Below are 23,180 nucleotides of genomic sequence, written 5' to 3'. Positions count from 1 at the left end.
TAGCCTGTGGAGAGAAGAGGAACCAAAAGAGATATTACAATTACAGATGATGATACCAACAGCACAATTTTTGTTCATATCTGTAGGAAAACACAGAGAATTATACCGGCACAAACAATGGGGCAGAACTATTCTGCTCCATTCAAATATTCGCAGAACTGAGCCAGTATTGACTAGATCATAATATGTTGATTAATAAGTAATAAGTATTTAATTTTTATTTATTGCTGATTGTCTTTAAAGTACAGTCAGCCAGAACTGCAGCTCTCTTCATTGTGACTCATTTTCAGTTTGCTTTATGTATGTTTCAAGTTAATGCAGCATTTTCTATTGCAAGTCTTTATCGTTTGACCACTTAACTAATCTGTGGTCCCATCTGGCCTTTAGGAAACAGCATAAACCTTTATCATAATATCAGAAAATCTTAAATCTAAGCCCAAGGGTGGTTTACCCTGGGCTTTACCCCTCTCTGCTTTACATTTTATCCCTAATTGGCTCATTGAGTCCATAGCTCTGCCTAATTGCTCTAAATTACCCATGTGTTCGAATTGCACTGCGATGGATGATTCGGAGCTTTGCTCTAAAGCTGCAGGACGCAGGCTGTCTGGGAAAAGGACTGTGCGGTGGCTTGAGGCTGCCGGCCAGCCTGGAGCGAGGCCCCGACTTGATCTCGCGTCCTCTCCTGACTGCAGTGTCAGGGCGGAGGGTCGTCCTCTTGGCTCCCTGCCAGGTGCTCACCTTAATGAACCCCCTCCTCCCAGATCACCTGGCCCCTGGAGGACGCTCCTCTTCCTGTGTTTCCTTCAGACCAGAACCTGAGCCAGCGTGTGGGTGGAAGAACCCAGTTCATTATTTCTTCGCCGTTTCTTACTGCTCTGTCCTTTGTTTGATGCCCACAAATGTCCTGCAGCAGAGCAGGTGGAGGGCTTTGAATTGTTACGAGTGCGGACCCCTTTTTCTCATTGTCCTTCATGGCGTGATTTGATCTCCTTCCTGCCGCGACTGCTGTGCTCCATGTGTGTTGGTGTGGGGAGGCGAGAGGGCAGCCGTCGTTTTAATGTACAAAGCACAGCTCTGCTGCCAGCTTCATCATATCCCTTTGTGCAGGAAACGCTGATGCTCAGAAAGGGGAAAACAAGGATTCTGAGCTGAGGAAAAAATCAGCAGTCAGACTGAATAGCCTGTGGTGCACGTACTGCTCACAGTATTGGAAATATTTGACCTCCTGTCTTCTCTTCTGCCCTGTTCAGACCATCTTACCACTCTTGTTTTGAAATGCAGGAAGCCGAATCGAATCGGCTGTGCATGACCGTAGGGGCACATCTCAGCCCTGATTTTATTTGCGTGTTTCAGTCAAGGTTTCAATGCTTTTTCACATGGAAATCAGGTAAACACAGAGCCACAATTTTAGCCATAGATCTTGGGACAGAATATGCAGAATTGTTTTAAATTCTTTTAACGTGAGCAGTTTACAGCTACCCCTAAACAGACATCATCCATCTATCCATCCATCCATCCATCCATCCATCCATCCATCCATCCATCCATCCATCCATCCATCTTCTAGCCACTTATCCTGTCGTGGGGGGACTTTTTCAATGAGATTCCAGTATTTCACAGGGTACATACACTTTTGCTCACACACACAATGCATTATGGGCAATGTAGAGGTGCCAGAGCCTAAATGCATATCTATGGGCTGGGGGAGGACAATGCTGAGTGACATAGGAAGAAGCTGCAAACTCCACACACGTCTATAAACAGCCATGCGTCTCCCTCTTTGGGGCATTTCCTGAACATGCTAAAATAATGGTTTTTTAGCAATTGTGATTGTAATGTAATGAAATTACAACAATAAGCTAAATTTGACTTTTTATTCAGATATTCCAACAATTTAACCCTTTCCCTACAGTGTTTTTATTAAATCTGGAGTCTAGGTTAAAATGAAAGGTTTGATAATTGATAACTGAAGTTTTGGTTTATTGTTTTCCAGTGTTTGTAAATAACTTTGGATTAACACAATGACATTTAACCTGCTAGCTTTTACCCTGCGCCTCTATGGCTTTGTACCATGGTTACGCTATCTGAAGGGTGCAGTTAGACCCCACCATTAGAATCCTAATGTTATAAGCACTTTTCATTGTACTCCAAGGTAAATATTGTCAAATGTGAAGGAAATAAGTGAATTTACACCTTGTAGTGATGGATTACTTCTGTTTTACTGCCAGTCATATGATGTGATTGTATAAAATGAACAGCTATCGCCCCACCTGTCTTTTTAGTTGAATAGGTTTTTGTTTTTATCTCAAAATGGAAGAACAATGTGAGCTGCTGCCTGTATTAATGCGCAGGGTGCATGTGTGGCAGCAGTGCGGTCAGGCTCAGTCACGCACACGTCGGCCCGCTATTGTGCTCAGGTCTCCAAATGAACGCCGATGCCTTCCAGCGAATCTCCAATCTGCATTATGTGATTCATTAGCTTCATTAGAAGGGATTTATTTCCCTCCCTCTGATTACCCGGCCTCCTTAGGGAGAAAATACTTCATTTTCACTCTCGAGTTGGAGTTGACAACCATCTTTTTTATATCCTGATAAAACATGTAGTAGAAAATGAATAGATAAGAATCCTGAATAATGCTCGCAGCTCTTTGTGACGGTATTCGCACCCGTGACTCATGGGGCGTCATGTGTGTTCATTTTAGGAAGTATGGCTCATAATGGTGAAATGCATGTGTGATCCCATACACACATTAAGACATGCCAGACATGCATGCGTGATCCCATACACGCATTATGACATGCCAAACATGCATGTGTGATCCCATACACGCATTAAAACATGCCAGACATGCACGCGTGATCCCATACACACATTAAGACATGCCAGACATGCATGCGTGATCCCATACACGCATTACGACATGCCAAACATGCATGTGTGATCCCATACACGCATTAAAACATGCCAGACATGCACGTGTGATCTCATACACACATTAAGACATGCCAGACATGCACGCGTGATCCCATACACGCATTACGACATGCCAAACATGCATGTGTGATCCCATACACACATTAAAACATGCCAGACATGAACACGTGATACCATACACACATTAAGACATGCACATATGATCCAATGCACACATAAAGAAATGCCACACATGCACGTGTGATCCCAGACATGCATGTGTGATCCTATACATGCATTTACACATGCCAGACATGCATGTGTGATCCTATATACGCATTAAGACATGCACATGTGATTCAATGCACACATAAAGACATTCCAGACATGCACGTGAGATCCTATACATGCATTTAGACATGCATGTGTGATCCTAAACACGCACTAAGACATGTCACTGGAACTACTGGCTGCAGTGTTGCAGTGTAGCTGCATTCTTGACATGATTCCTCGCCCGGCACATTATGCTCCAACCTCCCACCTCTCCCAGAAGTTCCAGCAGGAGTCTCACAGAAGTTGAAATTTTGCCAGCAAGAAGTACCAGCACCTCCCATAGCCCCCCCCCCCCCCCCACCCCAACAAAATTTATTGCTCACACCCTGTCCCTTCCAGTTCACAAATCTCCACCTCCCCGAAATCAGCACGCATAATGTGGGATGTACATGTATGGATCATCCCCCTGTCCTTCATGGTTAGTGTCTTGTAGGTCCTCTGCTGTCCTCCCATAATCCGTTGGTGTCTGTATGCTTTTTTACACATTGGACACAAAAGGAGAAACAGATGGCTGAAATACTGTAAGACAATACAACTGATGAAATTTAACACCCAGCCTCTGTGCTCTTCTCTTTGGCTTCTGTCTGACAGTCGGAATGGGAGTTGAGCTCTGCGTCTGATGTCAGTTTGCGTGTTCGGGGTTTCTGCTTGTTCGTAGGCCACAAGACAGCAGTTCACTCTGCGGTAATTCGGCTCCTCAGTTTATCCCGTCTGTTTTTGTCCTTTCTTATGTCTTTTTTATAGATGTCAGTCGGGTCCTTTGTGCCTGGGCTTTTGTTCCTCCCTGTCTTATGTCACGCTGTGTCATATACAGGAACCACTTTCATTTCAATATGGAAGCCAACCCTCCACCCACCCCCCCCCCCCCCCCACCCGGTTCAGTGCGCTGTCTCTCGGACAACATTTAGTCTGCTAGACACTTGCTGCCTCCCTTTGAACTGCCATTGTTATTTTATTCATATTGGTTTGCTCCCAGAGGACTGTTATGAAGTTTGCCTGTTGTGAGATGACCAGACGTGATTCCATTACTCCGCAGCTGGTGGTTGAGACACAAGGGAAATGGGAGTGAGGTGCCCGCAGTCCCCCCCCCCCCCCTTCTCAGCAGCCTCCTATAGGGTCTGCGGGCTGAGTCATTCCCTGGTTTTACTCGCATCCTGTGAAACAGCCAGAAAACGGAGGACAAAAGCAATGGAAAGAGCGTGTGTGAGAGAACAGGAGCTGGTTCATTACCGAAACAGCAAAAGCCTTTCAGAGGAAGCTACATTTGTACTTTTGTTTTTTTTTTCCTTTCATTGCTTTTATGGAGCGTCGTTGTAGTTTTTCTGGCAACCTGTCAGGGTGTCCCCTGCCGGGAGGGACTGCAGACTCTCTGTACTGCCAGGAAAAAGGGTACAGCCCTGTTATAGTTTTGGTCCCCAAGGTGCAAACAACATTAATATACCCCCAATGGTACAAAAATGTTTCTTAGTCCATTTTTGTACCTGAAAAGGTACATTTACCTGTGGCTAGGGTACAATTGGCAGACCCTTGAGAGTACAGCTCCAGTGACAAGTAATTGTACCTGCAGTGGTCCAGATTGGTACAGCCAGCTTTTTCTGACAATGTGCAACCCTGAGTGATTGGCTGGACGGACGAACGCAGTGTCGTCTAAGGGTGAAGGCTCCATATGACCACACAGTCTACTTACAGCTTGAGCTGAGCATTAGCAGTAAATACTGTTTTAATAACGCCAGAAAGGTCTGCTTACGGCTGTATTCTGGAATACCTCTCAATAAATCAGCACCATTGAAGACCTGAAGCTCTGAGTTAATTTGTTCTAATTAAACAAAATGAACGCTCCATTCTGGCAGATCTGTGTCTCCCCAGGAAAAGGTATACCCCCCGCCCTTGTTCCCCCGGGGGCAATCGGCCACGCACCGCAGTGGGTCTGTCAGCCTTGCCTCGACAGAGCTGAGCTCACCTCGTTAGCCTTTTAATTAGCACTGGCTGCTGAATACTCCCCCCCCCCCCGCACGACCACACACACCTGCCGCATCAGCACTTTCTCACCAAGTTTGTACCTTCTGATCAAAATTTTTTGTGTGCCTTGCGATTGCTGTGCAGGGTTCTCAAAGGAAGGTTAGAGAAATTTTGAAATGTTGGGTGTACAGATGCTTTTATTTCAGTTTCTTGCTATATGAAACCAGGCCATAGAGCTGTCGAGATGGACGGGGCAGATGAGCAGACAGACCTGTAGATGGCGCCGCGGGGCCCTGCGAGCGAATAACAACATGCGGCTCAGACACCCACGTCTCACCGCCTCATTGAGTGACTGAACAACCCATTCATTTACTAATTACCCCATTCATTATCTCTTTAAGTGTGGTTGATTCCAACAATTGAGAGATTTGTAAGTTGTTTTTTCCCCCCATTTAATTCAGTTAGAAAACCATTTTAGTAGCAGCGGTTGTAGAATAACAATACAGGAGTTTCGGTGATACTGGACTGTCATGCATGTGTATCTCTGATGGCTCAGTAAAAGTAATATTAGTTTGGTGTTGCCCGCTACAGATAATCAGTCAAGGCAGACAGACAGCTCTACTCAGGAACGTCCAATGCATATATTCATCCGTCTATGACCACTTTTCATATACAGTGAGCCCCGGCACTCCCTCGACCCCCAGCACACCCTGGACAAGGTGCCAGTCTGTCACATGACACACTCAGAGGGCAATTTAGTAACCTCAGCTATCCACATGCTTTTAGACTGTATGAGATAACCAGAACTAACAAGAGAGAAGATGCAAACTCCACACGCGCACCGAGCCCAGGAGTGGGATCCAAACTCGGGACCCTGCAGGTGTTCGGCTATAGAGCTACCCACTCTGACAAAATGCTGCCCTGAAATGGCTTCATTAACCATGTAGTAGGCATCAGCCAGAAGCAGCCTTAATACCATCCCCTGATTGCATTGATAGCCCAGCGTGCCTCCCTGGAGCTGTACATTCTCTTGATGGGTATATTGCAAGGGATGCATATAGTGACCACGCCGTCTTTTTAGACATGGACTCTATTCCAGCAGAACCAGATGTTTTCTGCCTTTGATGGCCCCCACTGTCATTATTTTTATTACCCCCACGTCTGTCATTTTTTCTGATGAAAGTGTAAACGTGAATGTGCTGGTACTTTGCCACTGTACAAAAAGCAGACCATCAAACAAAACAGGCAGCAAGATCGATGCTACTCACAAGCTTCAGACGTGTTAATTGATCATTTTGTGCTCCCTAGATAGAGAGGAGATAGAATGGTAATGTGCAGCCCTCCGTTTGAAGGGCCTCAGTTCTCAGAAAGTCTTCAGACACACGACGCGTTGAAGGTGACTCAGTGGTTTTGAAACAATGGCGCCATACAAATGAACAAGATGATGTTGGCAAGGGCATCGCTGTACAAGTGAGCTTCCAAACAGCTGTACCAAGGGGGGAAATGGAGGAGCCACATCCCTGACCATTCATAACCGCATTCATGAGTCATCATCAGCTTCAGCAAAACCGCATTCATCAGTCATCATCAGCTTCAGCAGAACCGCATTCATCAGTCATCATCAGCTTCAGCAGAACCGCAATCATCAGTCATCATCAGCTTCAGCAGAACCGCAATCATCAGTCATCATCAGCTTCAGCAGAACCGCAATCATCAGTCATCAGCTTCAGCAGAACCGCAATCATCAGTCATCATCAGCTTCAGCAGAACCGCATTCATCAGCTTCAGCAGAACCGCATTCATCAGCTTCAGCAGAACCGCAATCATCAGTCATCATCAGCTTCAGCAGAACCGCATTCATCAGTCAGCATCAGCTTCAGCAGAACCGACTTGCAGTACTTTGAAAATACTGAAGTAGAAGAATACAAATCTCAAAAAATTATGTTCAGTTTTTCATCTTTTTCCGTGACCGATCTCATTCTTACCATCGAGGGAAGGGTGTGTGTTTGATGTCTTCTCCAGTCTAGACTTTTAGGTGATAAGAATGAATAATGATGCGAATTGATTGTGAACCCAACAGGAAGCCAGCAGCTGACCTGCCTTACTGCTTGTCTTTGTTCTTCTGTCTTGACTCTTTTGTCTTTTACCTTTAGCCTTTGCCCAAGGAGCCCTCTTAAAGCATTAAGAGCCAGGGGAGGTGAGTCTACAGCCTTTTCTTCTCTGCATATTGGTTCCTCTTCGGGTATTTCTCATCAGACATAACAGTATGACCCTAACTCTCCTAGCTTGGTATGACTGCATAGTGGGGGATTAGTGGTGTTCTCGGAATAACGGTGAAGCCAGAAGGGATTGGCTGGTTTTCTGTTCTCTCAGACGTATTCCTGCTCCATTCTAAGGTAAGGGCATGAAATCATATAAAACTCTTCTATCGGGCTGATTGTCTTTAGGCCTTCCTCGATTAGGATTGGTCTGGAGCCGTGTACCTCCTCAGCAATGGGGTGAAACAGGATTAGTGGCTAATCAGGACACCTGAAGCTGGAGACGGCTGCCGGGAACCTGCCGTCGATATGCTGGAGACCTGCTCCCAGAAGTCCTACTGCGCCCATGTAACTGTGCCAAGCGAGACAGGGTGGGGGCTGCGTGCCGGCCAGCGTTGCATTTAAGTAGATAAATATACAGTCCAGCTGCTGTTTGTCATCATCACTTACACTTTGCAGCTCGCCCTGGGTGGGCCGTTCACTGAGGGAAGATCCAGCGAATGTGAAGGTACAGGCAGAGCCGGAAAGCATGGGTCCCACTGCCTCTGCTGTGATGTTCCCTCTGACTTGTCCTGAGGGTGTCACGCTCCCCTTTTTGAGATTCTCTGCTGACTTGGGCAAAGACAGCTCAGAACGTGAGGCCAGGCTTCTCTTATGGTACTATCACAATACTTGCCCATCTTTTTTTAGACTCCAAGACTAGATTTTTCCCCTTCCATGACTGACCTGAAGACTAAAACAGTACAGTGCGCCTATTTGCATTATATTACAGTCATGAGGGTGGCATGGTGCCACAACCGTTGGCACTGTCACCTCACACCTCTGGGCCACGGTCTCCGCGTGTGGAGTTTGCTTGTTCTTCCTGTGTCATCGTTAGGAGGTTCCTCCCGGTTTTCTCCAGCTTCCTCCCACAGTCCAAAAACATGCTGAGGTCAACTGGAGATACCAAATTGCCTGTCGGTGTGCATGTGTAAGTGTGCCCTGTCCTGGGTTGTTACTTGCCTTGCACCCGTAGCATCTAGAATAGACTTCGAACTCCCTGTGTCTCTGAATAGGACAAGTGGATTCAGAAAATGAATGGATGGATTGATTTTCACCATGATGGCTTTTCCTGTTTTTAAAGGAATGGCTTTATACTCATAAATAGGGAAAGTGCTTAAAGCAAAACATATAATTTGTTCTCCTTTATAATCCATTGCTTAATCAGATGCCATTATGTGATTCCTGCGGTGGTCTTCGGTCTGCTGTCATGACCTCAGTGTGGTCATAGTGATTGCTTCACGTAATAATAATAAATAATAACAACAACAGTAATGATGGTGTATTGTGAATGCAGCACTGTAGGTCAGGTCTTTGACTGAGGGATTTTTTGTTTAGCCCTTTGTGATACTGAACACTGAAAAATGATGAAAAACACTTTCTGAGGAGGTTGGGAAATGAAGAAGCAGTATTTTAACAGCACTTATCAAACGGGCGTGTCCACAAGTGGCAGGGAATATTCAGTGATGGATCTCTCTGCAGGCGTCCCCAGAGAAATCCCAATGAATCATTGCCAATTACTAGCAAAGGGAAGACAGTGGGTAATAGTCACCTTATAAATATGTACCTATGGGGGCTTTAGATTCATGGAATTCTGTTCGGATGAACAGGATTGCATTTAAATCTTTTAAAGATTCATATTGATGGTTTAGAACGTCAGACTTGCAGATCTCCTCTGTGAATCATTTATACAGAGACGCCGGAGGGAGTCGTGCACACATTCCCGTCTGGGTTCCCCCGAGTTCCGGGACTTGCAGACGTGAGTGCGTACAGCGCGCTTCCTTCATTATGCTCGGACTTATTATGTATCAGTACCATCGGCCTATGACATCAACACAGTGCCGTATGATCGCATCCAGTATTTTTATTGGGAACACAGAAGCAAATGGTCCTGTTCTGTTTTACAGAATGTCAGGAATTGCTGTATAAATAGAGTGAGATGCCTCCCTTAAAGAGACAGTGCGGGACTGAACAGTCATACTGACTGTTTCTTTAAGATGCTTTAGTTTCTCCCAGAATGACTCCATCACCCTTTTAGCTTTGCGCTTCAGAGATCCTTAGCATTTACCCTGAGAACGATGGGATTCCCTTGAGGATGGACACGGCCGTGTGTAACATGAGAGAGCATACAGCTTGTGCATTGTTATCCAGCGCATGATACGTTACTACTGCTCTTTGGTATAGAAGTGATGCCTTTTTTTTGCCGATTCTGTGAACCAGACAGTAAAATCAGTATTTCCTTGACTTAAGTGCAGCATGAATTCCATAAGAGCTTAAGCAGATCAATGTCAGGGTCTTTTATGTAATGTTGACTGGCGATTCTCGTTTTGTCCATATTTGCCTTTACAGGGTTTTCTCATGCTTGTTAAACAGTCCTGATGTCTCAGAGGGCAGGGGACCAGATTCACTTACAATCTGGCCTTTTGTGATTCTGTGGAATTAAAATGCAACATTTTAAAGGCACGTTTCCACTGGCTGTTCCGAAACATACTTTTTTTTTCCTACTGTACTGTAAATGCTCCTCCCCGCGACCCAGTAGGATAAGCGGTTTCGAAAATGGATGGATGGATGGATGTAAATGCTCTTATGGCAAACTAGTCATGCTGTAAGCATGGGACTGATATCTCAGTCTTTACGATTTTATGTTGTTTATCATCGCATTAAGTGTCTGATATTTTTAGGTAAGGAAAGTTTATTTATATAGCATTTCACACACAGAGGCAGTTCAAGCTTTAAGCATGTTTAGGCAGCAGAAGTGTTCAGCTGGTTTGGGACCCAACAGCAGTTCTAATCAGAGATAAGTGGAATGTGTTTTTCTGGAATGTTCCAGGAGCCCCTTAACTGCTAATGGCAGAGCTCCTGTTATACCTGCATGACATCACAGGTGTAGGGGAGGGGAGGGGATGGGGCTCGCCATGGAAACACACAGAAGCCCAGGCTCCCGTTTTGTCATGCAATGTATCCCGGCCCGGAAGTTCAGAGGGTCGCGCTGTCGGCTCAGCGCCTCACACCTTCCGGGATGGAGTCTTGATTTCCGGCCTGCTCTGTGCATGTGCAGTCTGCAGGTTCTCACAGCCTGCAGACATGCAGTCAGGCTAATTGGTATTTCTAAATTACCCATAGACTATAATTGTGTGTGTCTGTGTACCCTGTAATAGGCTGACATTCCACCCCCCCCCCCCCCCCCAAGCCACGACCCTGACCAGGATAAATGGTTGTAAGATAGATGGATGGATATAATTGCTAGAATTAAAGCAGTACTGGAGTTAAAGCAATCTATCTATATCATTTCATCGCATCCGCCTGTAGTCTTTAACCACGTGTACAATCAGGACGCAGTGACTAAGAGCCAAGTCCCGGAAAGCTGAGAGTGTGAAGGAGGACGTTCTCCATCAAGAGACACCAGACAGGAAATTTAAAGTCAGAAGTTCACCTGGATCACACGGTCTTTAGCCTCTGGGAGGAAGCTGTCACGAAACGTGGGAGGGGGACACACACACATACAGCTGGGGGGGGGGGGGGCTGCAGTGTCAACCCTACCTACTAAGCCACTGCGCTGACCTGTAATTAAAGCTAATCTCCTGACGCTTGATGCCGCATCCAGTTTGGCAGCTTCTTCTCTTAGCATTCAGTCCCACTCAGATCTTAATTATCAGTCGGCGGGTCGGGTCAAATCATCAGCTAGCTCAGGTTCCATTCCAGGTCCAAACAAGTGCTAATCGCGGACTGAATTGCAGCAATTGGGATTCCTAACCTCCGCTGTAGCGTGTCAATCAAGCCAGCATTGGCCATCTAGCTAGCTGAATGATGATTAAAGAGGCGAGTGTGTGGGGTGGGGCAGGGGGGGGGGGGGGGGGGGGGGGGGAGGCAGAGAGCTTGCATGAGAATGAAGGCGGAGCAGGAAGACATAGGAGGGAGACGAGGGAGAGAGAAAGTGTGGCGAGGGGGGAGTGAGGTGCCGCACTGCATTGCCCTCTCTTGGTATGCAAGCCCACGCTCCTAACCCTTCAGGCTGCTTCATGCACGACAGCACAGACAGCCAGTTAGATGCAGTTTTGGCTGTCCGGAGCCCCTCCATGTCGATGGAACCATCTCCACAGGCCTCATATGGCCACCGAGCGCACAGACCAATCAAGGCAGCTGGCCGGGCTGTCCCAAGCGGACGCAGAAGCTGCGTGTTTTAACCTGAGGCTCTTTCATTAATATATAACAGCAGTTTAAGCTCTTCAAAGAATGTTTATGTATTACAAACGCATGTACTTCATGTACAGTAATAATTTTTGAAAACAAGTGAGCTAATGGAAATGGCAGATGCATAAGAAAGGACAGTAATGTCACATGTGGGTCTGCAGCAAATGATTAATGCAGCTAGTGTTACACGGCTAAGGCTTGGTAACAATGCACAAAAACGTATTGAGTGTTGAGCGAGTGGATATAAATAATTACAAAATCAATACAAAACTCTGTGTTTGTGTGTGTTTATTTGTTGGGGTTTCCGCAGCCATCAGTAATGAATGTGAGGAAATCTCCAGAAACTTCCATCCTGAAAGTGCAGTGGCCTGGATCTTCTGACTCCTTTCTGATGGTTATACTGCATAATGAAGGCTTTCCTGGTTGGGGGTGGAGTTTGACTGTTTTCTTTCTCTCCCCCCCCCTCCCCCCCCCCCTCCCCCCCCCCCTCCCCCCCCCCTCCACTTCTCCACAGGTCTTATGACCATCGTCGACAGAGAGGGATCACTCACCGGGAACATGTCTTGTCTCCATCCATCTGTCCCAGCACTTTTCACCTCTGCCAGCTCCAGAAGAGCCCACATTCATTGCGGACTACTGTTCTGCCCCCCCTCGCCCACCCCAATCCCACCCATGGGTATACCCGCCCAAAGTGGAAGGGGCTTCACTGTAAGGTGATGTGTTCTTGCTTCTTCACTAATGACCCCTTCTACCTGCCCAGTCCATGCGAGGAATGTGGACAGACTGCAAGTGTCTCCGCTCTCCCACTATGTAAATATAGAAGGAAGGAAGGACATTAGAGGAAACTCCCTCTTTCCCCTTTTTCAGAGTGTTGTCCCAGCCCCCCCCCCCCCCCCCCCCCCCCACCCTGCTCTGACTGCCCTCCATTCTGGGATACTTTTTTTAACATGATTCAGTTTATGACGGTTGGATGCGCCTTGCGACACGTTCCCTCACACAGGAGAACAGAGCCTCCCGGGGGGCGCTGTGGCCGGTGAGGACCGGTGAGGACCGGTGAGGACCGGTGAGGGCCGGTGAGGGCCGGTGAGGACCGGTGAGGACCGGTGAGGACCGGGCGAACGCTTCCCTAACCTGTAGGCAGCCAGAAGAATGCTGAGCGCTGCGGCCTGTCGGCATCTGGACTCTCCTTTGGTGGAGACGGGCCGCTGAGTTAGACGCAGACAGACAGCAGCGGGCAGGATCCCAGCAGATGGACTCTCTCCCCCACCCCCCACCCCCCCCAGCTCTGTCTGTCCTGCCTTTCTGGGGCCACTTCAGCTTCACTTTACCCCTCCCAGTTTCACCCAGTTTCTGATTCTCATCTCTGTTTCATTTGTGTTTTTTTGCCTTCTGGCACTGGAAACTTTAACCACTCATAGAGAAAAGAGAAGAAAAAAAACTGTGTGTGTGTGTCTGTGTGTGTGCGTGTGTGTGTGTGTGTGTGCATGTAGTTGGGTCTCCCCTCAGTCACTGTGAGTTGCTCCGTGTTCTTGTAGTAATATGTTTTTATGAACAGAGAACTCAGACCCCCTCTGTCCCTGGCTACGCCCCCGTCCCTCGTCTGTCATTGCGTCGTGTGGGTGCCAGTCTAGCTCTGATTATCTACATCGTGAGGTCATCATCTTCTTCTTCACCTTCTTTATATGGATATATTTATTTTGAGAACATGTGACTTAGAAATGTGAAATACTAAATATTTCCATAGGTTTGTCATAATATTTATATTCGAAGGGGTTTTTGTTTTAGATAGATGTATTTTGATATGACAGGTACGATCACTCTGAACTTTTTTTTACATTTAATCAGTAAGTGCAGTATTTCATATTAAGTGGAAGTCTGAAGCTAATTAGTTAAGTTCTACTGGCTACACCAGTCATCCTGATATTCGTTATTTTCACGACCAGACACTTTTAATTAATATCTCGGAGAGTCTACTGCATCGCTGGGTTACTTACTGCCCTGGACTGTGACGAGACTGTTGCATTGTGAACTTACTTGCACAGTTAAGAGCGCCGATTTTGTCCAGTCCTCCCCATCTCAAAATCTGGAGCAACGGAGGGAAATTGTGAGTCCTTCTATTCATGTGGGGAATTATTCACCCGAAATACATAAATACATATCGAGCATGTGTATTCTCCAAATGCATGAATAAGGCCGGTGAAATATCCAGGTCTCGGGGGGGGCTAATGTAATCCACTGCTCTCTCAGCTTCTGTAAAAGGGGAACTGACTTCAAGAAAGATGAAAGTGTTAAAACTCTACCCACAGTGTTCTATCTCTGAAAGTGTATAACTTCATCTGGAGTGAGAACGTTTGTGTGTGTGTGCGTGTGTGTGTGTGTGTGTGTGTTTGGGCCCGCATGCGTGCGTGGCGTCTGGGGCCTTAGAGTGAATTGGGCTCCACGTCTGCCTCGATTTTTATTTCGGTACGGCAGGAATTCAAAAAACCCCGCAGCTTTAACCGTTTAATCTGTCTAGCTCTCCTTCTTTTGTTATCTTTCTAAAATGAAGTTCCCTCATACTTTGTCTAACGATACTGGTAATCATTAGATGCCCATTGTAAATACGTGCAGTGTTATGAGTTAACAGGCTGGGATCTCTGAGGCTGAATAATGCTCATGGTCATGCACATCATGCATTATGTTATCAGGGTGCTCATCTCCTGCATATAAATGCTTTCATTTGCTCCAGCGTTTACTTTTATAACACCTGAGTAAAGGCTTATGACAGATTCTTTATTGACATCATGTACTGTTGATTAAAAAATCACTATTAATACACTATTGCTAAATGAATCGAACGGCATACATGAAGATGGCTGTTATTTACTGGGAGGTTTCTTTGCGCATCTGCAGTATTATCTCAGCTGTGGCAGAAGGTTAATCCCGTCACCTGGGTCAAAAATCCCCAAACCCCATCACCCCCAAAAACTTGATCTGACCACCACAACTGTGTTCTCGCTTTTCTTCTTACTATGGAGGACGATCTACTCACATTTTTCAGCCACGTGTCATTTTGTGTGTCGCTTTATGCGTTATTCTGTATTTCAGCAAAACTCCCACATGGTAGCAAGGACACGTGTGGAAAAACCCTGGTTTCTGTACAAAAAGACATGTGAAATGATGTAATCTGACCAAGAGCTTAACCTTGTAAAATGAGGAGGAGCAAGGTGATGTATGCTTTTGTATGTTGTTTGCCTGGCAGCCATGGGGGTCTCCCTCCCGGCCTGTAGGTTGGGATAGACCGCCGTGGTTTTTGAAGGCAAACTCAAGCTAGTGGAGTAACAAAGGTATAACTTTATTAAAAGATACATTTACTACAAAGTCGGCCCCTGGTGAGACTCTTATTGTGCCGTGGGCGGAGATGCAAGGGGACGCCTATGGTTAGCTTCAGCGGTGCGAAAAACAGCATAGCGTGCAGAAGACACGAAGACACCGATAGTGGGTCCCGAGGCTCACGGCTGCTTTCACGTTGGTTTTCACACGCTGTAGGCAGGAGCCACTGGAGGACTGCCCAGCAGACTGAACCCAGTGTTATCTGTGCGCTGGGATTCATGTTCTCGCTAATGTTTGTCCTTAAAAAACCATTTATTGAGTCATTGAACATGGCGCCTTGCTAATGAGATGCAAGTGTTGCCTCTGTTGTTGTTTTTTTTTTAGCCCAATTGGGGGTGGGGCTTTTGGGGAGGAAAGCCATCTATACTGGCGATGAGGAGTTGGAAAGACCGGCGGGTTGTTGGCCCAAGGATTCCGTGGAAGACGCGGCCCGACCTGGTGCCCAGCGCAGTTTTGTTGCGCTTTTCATGCTGCCCGGTGGCTTCTTGCATGAGGAGACACCTGAGGGGAAGCAGCACTGTCTTAGGCTATAAATAATGCACCCTTGGTCTAAGAAAGAAAAGTAGCAGCCAAAGAGCAAAGGCATCTAACCAAATTGAGTGGTTAGTCACGCGGCTGCCGTTCCATGTGAATCGGAGGGTGGAGCCATTACAAAGAGGGATCATTTAAACTAATGAACTGAAGAAAAATGGTCAATTGACTGCAGGTTATTAAGCACGCCGGACTAAAACTAAATAAATAAGAAGAGAAGATAAAAAGAGAAAGAAAGAAAAAAAACGGTCACATTCCGAAGAGCAAATGGTAATTTATCATTCTCACAGGCCCGGGCTCTCTGGGTAGTGAATTTTAATGTTGGTTTTTTGCTGTTTTTAATAAAGTCAGTTTTGCTTTTGGCATCTATGGAAGAAGAAATGAAGCAGCCCCCCCCCCCCCCCCCCACTCTGTCTTACCATGTAGCCAGGGAAAGTGACGCAGGTAGCAGTCGAATGTGGCCCTTCGATGTGACCACTGAGTCGTCCTGCAGCAGAGAGGCGTCACACGCGGTCGACCACACCGGGAATGACGCCCGTGCGTTCAGTGGGTTCATCGGTGGTATTGTTCTACATTAGCAGAGGAGACGAGATCTGCGATGAATCTTTAGTTAAGGCAAAGCGTGATGAGTGCATGGAACTGGCGGGTCACTTAGGGGGAAAGGACCGGAACGGCTCAGGACGCCAGGCTAATGCTCTGAAAGGCTGAAAACAAGACACTATCCCTTCAGCAGCTTTCACGCAAATCTAATATAGTGTAGATTAGTATAAGTGCAGTATGACCATAACACAATTAGTGTAGGGTGCCATTATGATATTAACGTAAAAACACTCCCGCCAATAAACACTGCACACGAAAAATACATCCGTATGCCTTCTAACCACTCATCCTGGCGGGGGGCCTGTAACATATCCTAGGCAACACAGTCCACGGGGCTGGGGTGCTCCCTGGAGGAGATGTCAGTCTATAGCAAGACACACGCACATCAGCACAGGCAGCAGGCACCTGTAACCTGTCTGCATGTCCGTGGATGGAGGGAGGCACCCGGAGTACGTGGAGAACATGCACACTCCACTGGCCTACCGTGTCGCCCTATAATAAATACAGTTGTATATGAATAAAAGAAAAGGCACAGGTAGTTCTGTCATTATGCATGCAAATAGGCTCATATATGATTAGTTAATGGAGAACAGAAAGCCATATGACATTAATCACTTTTTGGTTTATAAGTGTTTACATTCCCTGATTGTGCTGGTCCATGGAGGAACACTGTTGGTACTCAGGTCATTTAGCCCATGCGCTTTTGGAAATGCAAATTTCATTGGATGGGAAGAACAACTGCCATGAATCAGAAGGTGTATGAGATACATCAAATTAAACTCCCCCAATGTGAAATCAGCCAAAACGTCAAAAAGTCAATGAAACTCTAAATACAAGCCACATCACTATTACTGCATATTACACTTGAGGTCTTAAGATCAACTTCAGGTGGCTAGCCTCATGTTTCCTGAAGTAGGAAAATATAGTATCCTAGAATATAGTTTACTTAAAAAGTAAGTACACCACAAATTTCCTCCTTTGTCCTAAACATAGTGAGCAAAGGTTTCACGAAAGCGTTCACGTTTCAGATGTTGAACAAAACAGAAAAGCTTTAAAAATCAAAGAAAAGCTTGATATAACAAAGTGTTTTGAACGTAATTTTAATTGCTGCATTTTAAGTGGTTCGAACCCAGTCCTGTTTTACCATAAGCTCCACTATTGTTATATTGCATGATTTTACATTACATAAGGTCTCACGAAAATGCATCTGTCGCATTATGGCGGAAATGCCTGCATATATGAACAGTTCTCACCTCTCATTGGGCTGGTGAGATCCTGACACAATGCATATTAGCTGCGCTTATTCACCAAGGGTGACGTCTCGATGAGGAGAGAATACTCAGGCTAAACATAATCATCAGAGTCTTATTAACAGTTTTTTTTTAAAAAAAAATAGACAGAAATGCATTTTATGCACTGCAAAAGAAGCCGGGAAACAAAGACTGGAAAGCAATGATTCATTTGCTCCTCAACCTTTTTTTTCATGCAACTGACACTGATACGGGAGAGCTGTAGGATTCCAGGGATAGAGCTCATCCGAGTTCATCCATACCAGAGAACACGGCAATTGCAAAGGGTCTGAGATATCTAGTACTTTTGACAGAAATGGTTCGGAGACGGATCACGCAGAGTAAGACGTGCATGCACACATCCCAGCATAAAGTCCTTCTGACAGCTGGAAATTGCTCGTCCCTGTAAGAATATACCCACTACTTTGCATGTCACTGACACGGAAAGAGATCCATCTAACACTTTATAATGAAATTATTGCCGTCACTAGATGTACCTACTGCTGGTACTTTGTTTTGCACATTTTTGGTATCTTATATAGAAGTTCTTTGATATATTGTTATAGTAAAATCCAGTTATAACGGACTTCAAGGGACCTGGCAAAACAGTCTATTAGATTTTAATCACACAGAGTTGCTGTATGCCCAGAACACAACTACAGGACACCATTTACTCATGTCACACCCCAGCAGACACACTTGTGGTATAGATTATTATATTGTACATGTAGTAATCCAAGTTTACCTGACCAGATGCGTGACTTAATAATCCCGACTCCGTATCTGCGCTGGATGTCACCTGCACGCCGTGCGCCTTGTGGGCGGAGCCTGCATGTCCGTTATAGCGAACAAAACTACAGCTAAAAGCGGCCCTGGGGACCAAATTGTTTGTCCGTTATAAGCAAAATTCCGCTGCGAGTCCGCTATATCCGGTGCTTTCTCTGCATGTTCTTAAAGGAACACGGCCGGGACCAGCGGACCTCGTCCATTATAGACGAAATTCCGTTATAAGCGAGTCTACTATAACGGGACTTTACTGTATTAGTTTTAGTAGTAGAATCAGTAGATGTTGGCATTCATCTCCATAAACTGCAGCAATGCACAGTGAGATTTAAACAGCAAGGTTTATGCTAGGTATCTTAGCCTTATAAAGTGCCGCCTGCACACTCGCTGATTTATTTATTATTAAGTCAGCGTCAGGACTGAAGATCAGCCGGCACACTTCCACGGTAAATGATGACGCACGGGCCCGTAAGTCAGCGGGTGTGATGCTCATGCATATTTCAGAGAGACGTGGCCCCTGGAGTCCGCAGCCCCTCCGCGGTTGCTCCGCTCCCCCACTTGTCTTAGTCGGCGCTCCCCTCATCACTCGCCGAAGCTGTCCGGCAGCCCAGCTCTTGCTCCGGGCGTATTGCTTATTGTGATCCAAAAGACAGCACTCCAGCCTTAATCACATTTCAACAAGCGGGGAACAAACTCCCATAGCAGAGGCTTTGGACAGATTATGGGGTCCGAAAGGTATGAGACTGAGTAGCTAGTATCAATAAATAAAATACTTTTCCCGGGCGACTCGAGTACATGTGGAATGGCAGCAGTTTGAGGTGAGGAGTGGATGTATGCCCCTTAGTATAAGAACAGAGACATTTAGGGTGAGCAGATGGGTACGAAGCAGTCCAAGGCACTGGTGTGGCATTAGGGGCCACCAGAGGTCCACGTGCTGTTGGAGATGCTGCTTGATGCTTCTGCTGCTGTTGCTGAGGCTGCCCTTTGTCCGTCTTCCATGGGAATCTGCAACCAGGTAGTATCTGCGGGCTGAATGCTGCAGGCGTGAGCTGCGAGTCACACCAGGGGCCCAGTGCCGTCTCAACTGCTCAAATGGCCTCTTTGGGGCAGCGACTTGTTTCAACGACATGCAAGTGATTTACTCAGTCACTTAATTTACTTAAACAGTCAGAAAATTGTATTGTACGAACCCTGTGTTACAACCATATCGCTGCACTGTTTGGTAAATGTTTGACTGAATTTCAGTTTTGAAAATAGGGCTGGAGTCCAGGTTTCTTTGTCATGGTGACTAACCACTTAGCCTGGAGGGCTTCTGGAAAACTGATCTCTTGTAGCTTGGTTCTTCATCTGCTCCAAGTCCTTTTTTTTGATGGAACTGACAAAACAAAGCTGGGTAGCACAGTGCTCCAGGGGTAGAGCTCATCGGAGCGAACGAGGAAGCATGGGGATTGCAGAGGGCCAGAAAGATCGAGTTCCCTTGATGAAATGGTCCCTTCAAATGATGCACAGTAAGACTTTAACTCATACTGTATATACCTCCTAATAAGTCTTTATTTGTATGCAGGAATAAAGTTTTTTTTTTCCCTAACAGCTCATATTATTAGTGAAATTTGGTTACCTAAACAAGACGGAAATTTTCCAGAGCATTTCCAAAATATTAAACATTCCAAAATGTTGAACATCCAAAATGTTAAAATTCTGTGATTTTTTTATGATAGGGTACTCAGACTTCTTTGATGTGAGCATTAAACCAGATGAGTGTCAGGTGCTCATTTAGGGATCTGACATTAAGGGGGGGGGGGGGTGTCTTGTGACGTGCCACACATGTTAAATAGCTGACTTTACTGACAAATACACAGCCTGAATAAATACTTAGGCTTAATACTAAATATCCAGCCTTAATACTAAATACCCAGCCATAATACTAAATACCCACCCATAATAATAAATACCCAGCCATAATATTAAATACCCAGCCTTAATACTAAATACCCAGCTATAATAATAAATACCCAGCCTTAATACTAAATATCCAGCCTTAATACTAAATATCCAGCCTTAATACTAAATACCCAGCCATAATACTAAATACCCACCCATAATAATAAATACCCAGCCATAATATTAAATACCCAGCTATAATAATAAATACCCAGCCTTAATACTAAATACCCAGCTATAATACTAAATACCCAGCCTTAATAAATACCCAGCCATAATAATAAATACCCAGCCATAATAATAAATACCTAGGCTTGATGTCATCAGCCAGTGTGCTGTGAATCCTGAGGCTGCTCTCCAGTTTGTCAAGAGTTACATTATCTGTCAAGGACACTTAAGAAACCTCTTTGACTTGTATTTTCCTCCCCAAAATTGTGCTGAAATCATCTGGATATGTTGTGAGCACTGCTGCTTCACTGAAATATGTATCCAAGGCAACCATGCACTAGCTAATTTATATTAAATGCAGGCTAATATTCCACTAGCATAACATTTACCAACACCGTTTTGATTTCTGCTGCAGACATTCAAAATGTGCTTAGATTTCTTATATATTTTCAGATACATTAACAAACGTAGATTGAAAATCATCGAAGAGCATTGCTAATATGGCAGTATATGTAATGGAGAATTCCCTGTACTACAACGGCTGGAAAATGCATGGAGGGGGGAGATTTGGTCATCTCTCAGCGCCCCGCAGCTGCACCCGCCAGAGTGCCAGCAACCTGGATTATTGTCAAGAGCGACTGGCAGAGGATCCAATCAAAGTGTGACAGTTTAAATAAGATCTGATTTAAAGATGCATTCAGAGGCCCAAACAGTACATACAATGCAAAATACTGTCACTGTTTGCTGCAGGGTGATGAATGCTTATGAATGCAAAGGCTTATTTCATTTATATGTATTTTTCATATGTTCTATTTTCATCCACTTATCTGCCCTCATTTCTTATTTACATTCTTTTTTCTTACTGTCAAGGTCAAAGCAGTTCTATTGGGTGCAGCAAGACATCACAAATACATTGTTCATACCCTTTGAGTGTTTGGAAGGAGGAAGAAGATTTGGAAAATGTAGGAGAGCGGCAGCCTAGCTAGCAGATAGTGGGGCTTCTTGTGCGATGTACTATCCAGCGGTGGATCTGGATCTCTGTGATGGCGCAGGGAGAGAGCAGGGGCAAGTCCCAGGAGACACGTGGCAAGCAAATGAAAGAGTTTAACAATAAAAAGGCATTGAGACCTACCAATTTCATACAGAGCTGTGCATATAGTGGAGTAAAAACGGGAAAGACTGCAAGTGCAAAAGCAAGTGAACGTCTGTACATGGTGCAGGTACAGTGGAAGGACGATGGTGTCTTTGTGCAGAAGGAGATGACCTTCTCCAGAAAATAACAAATCAAAAAGAAATCCAAGAATAAGCATCTTTTGCCAAGATATGCTGTGGTCACTGTACATCCGTCAAGAACACTGAATAGGTCTAGCATTAACACAAGGGTAGCTAGTAAGTCACTGTTGTCGTAAAATAACCAACATTTCCATCTTAAGGACACAACTTGAACATTTATGTAAGTCTCTTCTCTGGGCTCAAAATTCAGCTTTTTGTTCGTTGTCAAAAATGCTGTATTTAACGGAAAAAACCTAAAGCCGCCCCTTACCAAGATAACTTAATCACTGGAGTCAGGCCTGGTTTTCGGAGTGTGATTATCTGAGGACCTGGAAGATGGGTCATCAGTCCATGAGCCAAAGTAAGTGTTTCAACAAAATGATACTCCAAAGCATTCAAGCAAATCTTCCAAAGAGAGTTTCAAGAGACAGAACCTTCACTCGCCTATTGGACTGAAGAAGCCAAGGCCCGGCATAAAACTAATCAAGATTCAGAGGCAGTCGAGGGGATTTGGAGAGAATCTTTTCAAAAAGATCCTCCAGACTGATCACTAGCTGTGAGAGACTTTTATTAAGTTATCACTGTTCCAGGTGTCACAAAATATCGATGGGTTTTGACAGAGACGGACCTTACCATCACATGATTTATTTTAGTTGAAGTATGCTAGATGTTTAATTATGGAGTTTTTTTTGAAAAACTGAAGCACTGGGGCACAATAAATGTTATACTTCCTTAAATTTTACAACAGCAACCACCTTGTTAAAGCTGGTGTCCTTGGAACAAGTAGGGCTTTGGTTAGATCTCCAGGAAATTCTGCAGCATATGGGAAATATTTGCCTTGGTATTAATGGCCGTGGGCATCGCTACGTCCTTCAGAGTCGCTACAGGATGCATCTTGTGTTGTCACTACTTTCTAGGGCTTGGCCTAATGTTTTGTTCTGTACCAGATATCTCTGAATTGATTTCTTTTTTCTTACCGGTCTGTTTAATGACATTTATATGGCGGTCACATCACATCTAATGGCGAAGAAGATTAAGCAGGGCACGTGCTTCTTGGACCATAATGAGTGCCAGCAAGGTACTTGCACACATTCTCCTTTGACTTCAGAAATCTGATTAGACTGAAGAATGCAGGCAACAATATCTCCATCTCTGTCTTTATGTTACTTAGTTAAAATCCCTCATAAAAATCAGAGAAACACACGCCGAAACAGACACATTCTGATTACGTTGGGAAACGACCTCTTGGCCTCCCGCTTACACCTCTGCCCAACCCTGTGTGCCTCTATACATATTTATCTACTAACTCGTTCTCTTCCTCCCTATTCCAGGCCCCACAGGGATATATCACAGCGCAGACAGGATCAAAGCCAGCAGAGCAAATATTCATTCCAAGTGATTATAAAACATGCTGTGTGATTAAAATCAAAGTGCGCCGCACAAAGCTGACGGGACGCAGAGGGGTTGAGGGTGAGGCCAGCGCCCGCATGGAGCTCCAGCGACCGACCGCCAGTCCCTTTACCTTACAGA

General features: G+C 45.3%; 1 protein-coding gene and 1 long non-coding RNA gene across 7 annotated transcripts in view; one reads left to right on the top strand and one right to left on the bottom strand.

Annotated features, from left to right (window-relative positions):
* tafa5l (TAFA chemokine like family member 5, like) overlaps positions 1-12,575 on the top strand; it is a 38,501-nt gene extending 25,926 nt beyond the window's left edge. For 5 of the 6 annotated variants that reach the window (XM_049017719.1, XM_049017718.1, XM_049017716.1 and 2 more), the window contains 2 exons: positions 7,360-7,403; positions 12,209-12,575. In XM_049017719.1, coding sequence (XP_048873676.1) covers positions 7,360-7,383 — 24 coding nt within the window. In that variant the 3' untranslated portion in view covers positions 7,384-7,403; positions 12,209-12,575. The remainder of the gene's footprint in view (positions 1-7,359; positions 7,404-12,208) is intronic. The other variant, XM_049017720.1, reaches the window with a different exon arrangement.
* Positions 12,576-15,093: 2,518 nt separating this feature from the next.
* LOC125745489 (uncharacterized) lies at positions 15,094-18,302 on the bottom strand. Its single transcript, XR_007398685.1, has 3 exons — positions 18,232-18,302; positions 16,017-16,166; positions 15,094-15,567 (listed from the first exon to the last, which is right to left on the bottom strand). It is a non-coding gene; the product is annotated as an uncharacterized LOC125745489 (long non-coding RNA).
* Positions 18,303-23,180: the final 4,878 nt, after the last annotated feature.

This window comes from Brienomyrus brachyistius, chromosome 6 (genome assembly GCF_023856365.1).
Source record: "Brienomyrus brachyistius isolate T26 chromosome 6, BBRACH_0.4, whole genome shotgun sequence".
Taxonomy (NCBI): Eukaryota; Metazoa; Chordata; class Actinopteri; order Osteoglossiformes; family Mormyridae; genus Brienomyrus; species Brienomyrus brachyistius.
The sequence above is the reverse complement of the archived record's forward strand: the minus strand, read 5'-3'. Positions and strand labels throughout refer to the sequence as shown.